Source organism: Eimeria necatrix, genomic scaffold (assembly GCF_000499385.1).
Source record: "Eimeria necatrix Houghton genomic scaffold, Enh_scaff23, whole genome shotgun sequence".
NCBI lineage: Eukaryota > Apicomplexa > Conoidasida > Eucoccidiorida > Eimeriidae > Eimeria > Eimeria necatrix.
The window spans coordinates 76,207-86,128 of record NW_013655180.1 but is presented as its reverse complement, the minus strand read 5'-3'; the positions used below and the strand labels follow the sequence as shown (position 1 = coordinate 86,128).

At 50.3% G+C, this 9,922-nt stretch overlaps 2 protein-coding genes across 2 annotated transcripts; both read right to left on the bottom strand.

Moving 5' to 3' along the window:
- Window positions 1-1,357: 1,357 nt before the first annotated feature.
- On the bottom strand, window positions 1,358-4,479 carry ENH_00032790 (hypothetical protein, conserved; the record flags this gene model as incomplete). Its single annotated transcript, XM_013584921.1, has 3 exons — window positions 1,358-1,554; window positions 1,958-3,760; window positions 4,200-4,479. The coding sequence occupies 3 exons, from the start codon at window positions 4,477-4,479 to the stop codon at window positions 1,358-1,360; spliced, it is 2,280 nt and encodes a 759-aa protein (XP_013440375.1).
- A 1,642-nt stretch (window positions 4,480-6,121) lies between these two features.
- Window positions 6,122-6,922, bottom strand: ENH_00032780 (hypothetical protein, conserved; the record flags this gene model as incomplete). Its single annotated transcript, XM_013584920.1, has 1 exon — window positions 6,122-6,922. One exon carries the CDS (start codon window positions 6,920-6,922, stop codon window positions 6,122-6,124), a length of 801 nt encoding a protein of 266 aa, XP_013440374.1.
- Between the last annotated feature and the right edge of the window lie 3,000 nt (window positions 6,923-9,922).

The window sequence follows — 9,922 nt, the reverse complement described above, 5'->3', positions numbered from 1 at the left end:
ATTTTGGTATTCTAAAGAATAAAAATAAATACAGACATGCGAAATCGGCCCGAGCAAATATATCCATCAACGGATCGCCAGGACTCCCTTGGATCCTAGTGCCACCAACAATGAATGGTAACGCGGCTGCTCCCGGCGTCCTGCTGCTGCGGTTGAGGCTGCTGCGGGTGCTGCTGCTGCTAGTGTTTGTTCTCCTGCAGCAGCTTCTGTTACTGCTGCTGTTGCTGTTCTTGTTGCACGAGCATCTGTTGCTGCTGCTGCTCTTGCTACTGCTGCAGCTGCTGCAGGCGCCGTCAAGTCCACATGACAAATCTGTAAAAGCTAGTTAGCTGCCCTACACTCTGTCCACCTTGTATACGTTTTGAGATACAATGGGCAAAATGAGCATCAGCTGCAAGCAAAAATGAGCCTCACTCCATGTGTGCCTCTCATCCGCACTGTTCGGTGTCACGGTATGCTCAAAGCAGCCATTGAAGCCCTACGGGCTGCCTGCCTTCGCCGCTGCTGCCACGTCTTTTGAGCTCGCTCGCCGCCTGTGAATGACCTTATGCTTGCAGCGTTCCAAGCATATGCTGCTGTCAATTAGGGGCTGAAGAAAAAAATGCATGCAAAAGTGGTCTAGGACATACTGACAGAGGAAAACAGTTCGGTTGCGTCTTTCTGCCGCTGTGCAGGGCGTCAATTCTTGCAAGACGGGCAGGACAGTCGCCTTCGGCAGAGGCCATGAGGTGTTTACTGCTCGCAAAAGACAAATTGATCGTAACATCGTCTTCACTACCTCACTCAATCAGACCTTTTTCTTCCTCGTCGTCCTCAATGATGATCACCATCACGTCATCATCATCACCACAACCATCAAGTCATCAGTAGCGTCAGACCTCAGTGACGGCAAAAACGCGTAAAACGCCAAGGGACTTCAAAATATTCAAGGAAGTCCCGCAAGGACTTGGAGCCCTGCCTACGTGTTTGCTTCATTTTCCTCAATTTTCCTTTCTTTTTTCCAAGCTCTCGTTGTTTCTCCCTTTTTTCCCCTTTCGTGTGTCTTCTTCCGTGCCTCCTCCTACAGCTGACTTCTCTATACCACATTTTCAAAAAGCCTGCCGGTCCTCAGCCGCCCTTTGCCATTCCTTTTTTTGCGTTATTTTCGTGGACTAGCCTTTCTGCTGTCGTATTGCAGATGCAGGTCTAGTATTTCACGTTGTTATGGGCTTTTTGTGTGAAGCGGAAATCGTGGCTTGGCACAAATGCCACATACTTGGCACCCAACATAGTTAGAACCCATCCTTCCTCTACAGGCTTCTGCATATCCCCCACATTCTGTTGCTCTGCTTTGCCCTCATAAGGACTCAAATTGCAGTTAACGTTTGCCAGCCCCTCGCTGATTCGTCCCTTTTTGTCTTGCCCCTCCACGTCGACTGCCGCCAAACAATCTGGGGTTTATATCTTCCAGCAGCGGCAAACGCCACTGCCACGAGATCCGAGGAACCCAACACCGTGGGAACTCTAGCGTACGAGAAGGCAGGAGAGGTTCCAAAGCATCAGGGAATAGAGCGCCTGCGTTTGCACAAATTGCGTAAGCATTGCGGTGCACTGTTGAGTTCATGTAGCCGGAAGCGGCGTCCGCACGCCGGGAGGCGCCACGAGCACTTACGTTTTGCATGAGTTTTGAAACACGAACAGCAATACTGATTATCGACGTACAGGATCCAAAGCTTCGACTATATGAACTAAACAGCTTCTAAAAGGGCAAGCATATGAGTGAGTCCTCTAAAGGGCGCTTTTCGACTCGTTATATGTTATCGTTGTGTAAGGAACTGCCTTTGCTATCATTGTTTGAGCTCAGTAAACCTCGTTCTGCCTCCTGCCAGCTTCACGAGTATCCTTTGTCAAGAGTCTAATTTAGCGTCCAGGGATTACGAAGGCTGTGGACTCGTGGTGTAGTGTCTCTTGTGCTTACCGAAGACAATGATGGAGACAATTACAATGGTCCAACCGAAGAGAATATAAGCCGTAGCTACGCTGAAGCCTTCTGCCTGTTGTAAAGCCTTGGGGAAGGTCCCAACGCAGTGTTCTACGAGCTCCACGAGCAACCAGGGAGTTGCAACAAACTTGAAAAGCCAACCCCAAAGCATGGGCACAGGCCGGCACGGATTCCCAGATAGCGCCATGTTCAGGTCGGCTCGCAAAATTTCTACATTCCCGATGAAAGCCCAGTAGAGGTTGCTTCGCAGCAAGCGCACAAATAAGCTAATCACGGTAAACATCTCTCGAACCCGCGCCTGAACCCAGGCGGCCCTTCGGATTTGCTGCCGAGAGTGGCCATGTTTTGAGGCGTACCTCTGGGGCTGCAGAAGGCGCGAATGAGCAGCTTTTGGAGGTACTGATTCATCTCGCATACAGAGAAGAGAGCCATGACGTTCCAGAGACCAACTCTTGGAGTGAACGAAAAGCTGATCCTCGCGAGAGTTACATGAAGAGCCGCCATCACGTGCTAGGAAAGGCATTGTCCGCGCGCGGAGGGATAGGCTACGGGCTCCAGAGCGGTGGAGGCGCTTGCGGGGTACACGCGATCCTAGTGGGCGTCTATTGCGTTTTGCAGGGGGTCCCCTCTGCTGCTCCAGGATGTCTCGCAGGTTGTGGGCCGTCTGAACGGATATAATTACGATGGTAAGTCCAATGAAGGCCCAAGGTAGCCACAGCAGCATGACAAGGGACACCGACAGGTCAACGGAAAAGAGAACGCGCACCAGTGGTACCAACATCATAGATACAGAGCTCAAACCCAGTACTAAGAGCGGTAGGATCCCGACCCGCTGCGCCTGTTCCCTGAAACCGAACAACCATGCCAAATGAATGCACGTAGCACTCCCCAAGAGAAGCCGTAAGAACATATCTGTGTGTCGCATCATGTGGAAATGCAGTGGAGCTGTAAACCGCGGGTTCTCCGCCGTGTCAGCAGGCAGGCTGCAGCAAACCAGAAGGGCTGACACAGTAGCAGGGGGACCGTAGACAATGCACGCCAGCAGAAACTTTTTCAGCCTGTAGCCCTTTTTTCCTGCCTCTCCCCGCCGATGCTTTTCGGGGTCTTCAGCGTCCGGCCCACCCCACCAGGACAGAGGCGCATTGGTCATAGCCTCCTGCTTCGCATCAAACATATCTTGAGGATCCACATCTTCATAGGTATCCCCTGCACTCCTACGCAACAGGCGGTTGAGGGACCACACCAATCGGCTTCCTGCGCCCCTGCCATTGGCACTGCCAGAATTTTTTTCATCTTTCGAAGAGGACCGGCGCTGCCTCACGTGGCAACCCTCTAGTGGCTTTTTCTGGATACTTCCAGGTTTCTGGGAGAGCCCTGAGGTATTTTCCTGGGGCACTGCATCGCTTCGCGGAGGCCCTAGAGCAGCATTCGTAGGATAAGAATCTGCATCCCTCCTGGGGACACTCATGTCTCTGTCCCTGGACTCAGCGGTTCGGGGTAGAGAACGAAGTAAGCCTCGCGGATCCGGTAGACACTCGTGCACCTTGGGCGGGACTGTTAGCCACCTCATGTCCTGCAGGACGGACCACTGTACCATCATGAGACACCAGCAGCTGGAAAGCCGCTGCGCAAATATCGCCACAAAAGATATGAGTCCCAGAAACCACGCTTCAGGCCACATGCGGGTCACCACATACCACATTACAGGAAAAGCCGTGCTTCCAGGTCCCCCAGCTGTCATCCACCGAAACATGCTTGGGAGAAACATACCATTGAATGCTGCGGAAACACTCACCACAAACCCAGTAATCATACACACGCACTGCTCAAATCCTCATCAAAGCATAGCAGACATGTAATAAACATACACGACTACCATCCAACGCACAACCAGAAACGCATCGTAGAGGGACCACCATGGCCTACCCAGCATGTAAGCTGCATACCTAATATCTACAAGCGAAAACACAAACTAGTTTCAGTTGCCACTTTCAGTATACAAGAACACCATAAAAAAATAATCAGCAGTGTATCCTCTAACCAGCTGATATCTCCCTTGAGGCGGGAAGCCCTCAGTTTAGCGCAGAATCTGAATTTTACAGCTCGAGGCTCTATTAACCTCATAACCCTTAAAGGACCACTTCTGGAGAACTCCCCTGAAGAAGCTGTGCGGCTGACGCTGCGGCAACGTGCGGACTGCGCCAGTCTGGCATCTCACACTGTGGGTCTGAGGAGAGTCCCTCTGCGTAGAATAAAAGGTAGAAGAGCATGTATGCGACAAGCCACTTTGAGGTGAGACAGACGAAGCCGATAAGAACAGGGTTGTGTGAGGGTTTGTCGAAAGAGGCCACCGTCAGGGCTGCGCCATCGCCAGGCATATAGAGGAGTAACGGCAGCATCAGCAGACAGAAATATTCTTCCTGAAGCGGCATCTCATGGCTAAGCACTTTAAATATGTCTGTCAAGTGTTTTTTCTGCTCTGCCGAAGTCATCTCCATCAGCGCCAACGCAGGCAGCAGAATAAAGGTACATGGGAAGACGCAAGCGCCGACCGCAGCCAACACACGAGGCGCCTGAAATTGCAGAAAGCACAGCAATACAGCAATGAAATACATGGGAAAAGCCCTTTTGCATGGCCTCCACACAGACAGCCGGGCAAGCGTAGAACTGAGTCAGCTTATGTATGTGCATATAAATTTATGTGCGCGTTTGAACAAATGAAGGCACAGACAAGTAATGTAAAATATGCTGTAGCAAACACTACATAGTAATCTGCAGGCTTCATGAATGTGCTTGATGCACCGCTTACTCGTGCATGCGGAACATGCTATTGGTGTTTTGTGAACACTCGAGGTGAGCTTCAAATTTTGCGCATTTTGTGCTTGTGGGGAACATCACAAAGCCAATCCATATTTGGATTTTAGGAATGCTTGGCAGCATAAATGCATCTGCCGAAAACCAAAAGAACGCAGAAAGGGAAAAATCCGGTACTAACCTGAGTTAGGGCGTATGTGACAAGTACCCATATGGCGAGGCAGCATGCCACTTTATAAACCCTTGTCGTCGTGTCTGTTGAGGTCAGTAGGTGTAACCAAGACGCGTTAATGTAAACTTCTAGTGCAGCCAAACAGCCACCTGTTGAGTCCACGGCGCATCGGGGGTCAGCAGCGCATCTGAACGCACAAAAATAAAAGAACAAGAATTCATTTTTTCTAGACTGATTCTGCGTCTCGCTCGCTATTCTCCGTGAGTTATTATTCGTTATCTTGAGACTGAGTCCAACAAACGAAACTCATACATTTAAAATCAGTTGATAACTTACTCTGCAGCCGACAGATTTGCGCATATGTTTCGGAAGGTATCATTGCTCATCCAACTTGACAGAGTGCTTATGGAGGTGGTAAGAAAATGGAAGACAAGACAAGTTACGTATGTCTGCAGCACTGCTGCCACAGTGCAGCTCGCAGCCATCGCCAAACCCAAACCCCGAAGACGCTTGTGCAGGCTATTCAAAGCACTTAGCACCGAACCTTGCGTTGACTGACCTGAGTGAGCACCGACAGCAACAGCAGCTTAAGGACAATTAATAATCAAGAACAGCAGGATAGAGGTGGCGATTCAAACAAAGCAGCACCAACTAAGCACTTGTCGCTGTACGACATGGTACTTCATGGCGAGTTGAGCTCCTCCCTAAAAGAAGAGAGTGCTAATCTGCACTGGGTGAGTAGGAAGGATTCGCGGAGTCACTGGACCTACCAAGTGCAATGTCGGCGATCATAATGGGTAGGGAACAGAAGCATGTCAGGAGGAATGCCCACGCGATAAAACGAAGACCACCCATTTCAAAGGCTGCCAACGGGATGTCTTCAAGACTGCTCTGTCTTTGCGTGACACAAATAAAGAGAAAGATTGTGAAAATTGAACCACCAATCCGAACGCGACCAGTTACTGCACCCGCTCACATGCACACTCCCTATCAGCGCCCATCCATAAGCAACGCAAAGAGGAAAAGCAAAATTAAATTAAAAAAAATAAAGGACAGATAAAAGCAGTAGCATCCGAGCGCTACATGCAGTGAAGGCTACTGCGGCACCGCAGCGTGCATCATGCAGGATGACGCGTCGGAAGCACCTGAGGGATCTACAGCTTATATGCATTCATGAATACGTTTAGAAAATGACAAGCTCCGATAGTGTTATGTGAAAGTTTGTCTGTGCGCGCACCTGCGTCCTTGTACTTTTGTTCTTTGTCGACTGCAGACTCGGCGCTGGCCTTCATTTTCGCGTAAATGTTTGTGTGGGGAAACCAGCGGGCCGCCTCATGGGCCATTGCCAACTGCATGCTTCCTGTGGCTTCGTTGTCAGATTCCGTGCTGGAGCTATCAGTGCCTGTGTAGGAGTCGGAGCCGGTTTCAGTGTCCCAGGGGCCATCATCCGGCGGGTTACCGGCGGAATCCCGGAACCCTAGTCGCGCGTCTCCCCCAGACCAGCTAGGCCCATCCAACCAGGCCCTGTAGTCGGTTCCCTCATGTGATACTGACAATCGCCGATCTCGGGGCGCCTCGTAAGAGGATGTCGGTTTTCTCTGTATCTCCGCCGAGTCGGAGGGCCAACGATGGCCTTGACAGGGCCCATCTGAGGGCCGTCGTGGTCCACGGAGGATGGAACGAGGCTTGGAAGGAGGCAGTGGCGAGTTTGTACTTAGCTCGAGAGACCCAACCCCCGCAGAGGACAGTTCACGACGCGGAGGATGGCTGCGGCATGCGGGATTCCACGGAATGGGGGCAGCAGCGCCTTGAGTAGGTCCCTCAGCGTGAGGAGTAGATTGAATATGAGGTTTCAGGTGGTCTGCTGGGCTTTGTGTGCAGTTTGGATTTAAAGGGTGCGCGGGGCGGCTCGGCGTGGCTGTGGCCTGCCAAGCGCGGCCCCCCGTGCCCGTCATGGCACCAGCAGTAAAGGACCTCACCTGGTAAGAGTTGTTAAATATATTCAAATGGAACTGAAGTACTTCAATTCAATGACGAGGAGGCAGCCTCGCTACGAACAGACCCTGGGAACCACAGTGTGGGTCACGCAAGTCGACAGGCTGTTGTCCACTGTAAGGGGGAGGGAGAAAGTAACCCTTCTGCCATGACTAAAATGAATTATGGATCCCAAAAATTAGTTTTAAATGTGTGCTAACAAACGGGGACGACAGAGGTAGCCCTCCAGTCTCTGCCTGTTGGAGTGAGTGCTGAGCCGGGCCGGGCCGATGGTGTCCCGCGGCAGTTCGTCGATGCAAGGGGCTGCGTGAAGACGGCGCTGCCTACACAGGCGTATGAACAGGATTAAACACAAAGACCAGCATACAATAAATCAAGCAAATCCCTAAAGTACTGCAAACCTTCAATTGACTCCCCCTGGACGACACAGGAGGGAGGAGGGCGGGGGCCGGCAGTGAGCAGGTAGCCGGTGCAGCCCTCCTTGGATGCTAGTTACGGACAAAGCATAATCTCTTTGTGTGTATAGACCTTCTCAGTCTTATGCAACGAACTGTGGGGCTTCCGAAGTCACGACGTCCGTGGGCTAGCTGTTGCCATTCGGTGTGGCGGATGCCAAGCACTTGAAGAGTCAACCCAGCCAAATCATTCGTAGGAGGTCACTTAACATTTAATTACTTACTTCCACCTTATGTGTACACCATGAACCGTAAGTGAACTTCCTTCTGATTGCCTACAGGTCTAGCTTGTGGCAGAAGGCAAACGCTATTGTGTGCAAACAAACAACGAGAGTGTTATCCATTTCACTAAAGAAGCTCCTCCTGGTGTGCCACACCCCTGAAATTGAAACGCAAAGCAGGAGATCTTGCTGCCCTCCTACGCAGAACATGCGACAGCCTCAGTAGAGATGGAGGGCGCCACGCGTATCTACACAATCTGCTCTATGTTCAGACAGGAGCAAAGAAGACAATAATCGACAGGCGAAGATATTTTCCATGCCTTCGTAAGGTCATTTTAAACCTTTGAGCCCTAGGGCTAGTCAGTTTTGCGAGGCTGCGAAGTTGCAAGGGGCAGGTAACTGGTGGCTGTGGGTAGCGGCAATGCTACGCGGAACAAGATTTGACTGGACTAGTTCAAAAGCTTTCTTTAAAAATTTGATAACAGCTCCGAATTATATAGTCCTTGCATCTGACGAACTATGGGTCTTCCGTGTTGTGAATAAACACAACAAGCGATTTGAAACGAACAAATGAGGTTGGGCTGGATGACTAAGGCCTGAAGGTGGATTCTTGGGGATGATGTGCTTCAGCTGGCACTCTTGGGAAGCCTTTGTAGTGGATTCTATAGTTCCTCTAAACGTTGGCAAACAGCATTGCATAAAGCATCCGGCACAGATAATGTTCTCGTCTATAGCTTTTCGTGCCAAGGAATGTACAGCATGGTGTTCATGCATAAGCGTGATTCTTGAACCCATACTTACAATTGCTCAAGTACATGCAATTCCCCATCTTCACGGGAATAAACTGTGCAAAGTTGACACTTTTAGCACAAGCACGACTGAGCGCACGTCCTATGTGCTAAGCAGCTGTCGAGCGTGAGAAGTTTCAGATTTTCCGTTGGCAATAAACGTGAAGCGTAAGTAAAGGATCTCATCCTCGAAAGCAGCTATTACGTTTGGTGCTCTTCTAATTATTCGTTGGTTGCTGCTCGGATCTTTTTCTTTTTGTCCCTGCTAGCTCCCTTGCGTTAGCTTTATAAGGTTGTTCAGGTTGCTGAGGTTTGAGGTGTCATTATTTGCTGTGTTCTGTATCTTTTGTCTCTGTGTGTGTGCGTGCGATTTTTTCCAGTGTCTGAGGAGGAAAAAGCTCCAGTTTCGCTTTAGTAATCCCCCTACAAAACTCCCCAAAGCTAATGCTTACATGGTCTAAACTCTGCCTCTCTTCTTCTGGCTCTGTTTTTTTCTGCACCCATGCCTTTTTTCGGTCACCCCGTCACACAACTAGCCGGACTCCAACTGCTCTCTTTTGGTATGGGGGACCTTCGAAGTTTTGTAGCTCGTGGCAAAAAGAGATAGAAAAACATTTAAAAGGCTCCCAAATGCGACAAGTAAACAGGCTGTGGGCGAGCCCATTTATAAATACACGTAGTCGTGCATGCATACGCATATATTTACACGCATACTTGTACGCTGCAGAGGCTGCAGCGGGTAATATCAGAGCTGCAGTCTACATGCCACAGCACCTGTAGTAGTCATTTATACAGTAGGCCAGCATTCAGTGTGCTGGTGCTGATTTTGCTGCAGGCGTAGAACAACTTGTCTTCGGAACTCCTCTGCGTGCTCCATGAGCCGCTGCTGGAGCTTTACTTGTTCTCCTGCAGCAAGTAGATCCCTCGGGGGAATTGGGGGCTTGCCTACAGCAGGGGCAGACAACGCTACTTTCTCGGTCAAACGGCTAGTAAACAACAAGTTGAATCCACTGAAGGGCACCCAGTTGCTTCTATTACTTTGTTACGAGACTTGCCGCTTGCTGCCTTTACTGCTGCTTGCCTGCTGCCTTCCACTAGCCTCAACGCTCATAGCTAACATAAATGAATCATATGTGGTTTTTTGTGACGTGTGATAGCCTGGGGGCCACAGAGAAACAACTATGGCCCTTAAGGCTTGCTTTGGGTGCTTGAAGTTGTGTCGTTCCCGCCCCACAACGTATGCAATTCCAATTGAGTCGAGCTAGCTTACCGAGCTGTTTGTGCCTGGAAAGAACGTTTCTAGCAGACTGCGATGCAACAATACTGCTGCTGAATTCTTGAACGCTACTGGTTGGGTCCAATGGAGCAGCAGCACTCTTGCCAGCCATCATGTGTCTCTGTGCTTCCCCAGAGTGTGGTTCCTCACTCTGACTTGGTGACCTGAAAACACCGCTCAGCATGCAGCTTCTGCATGAAATTGGAGGCAAGTGCATCTG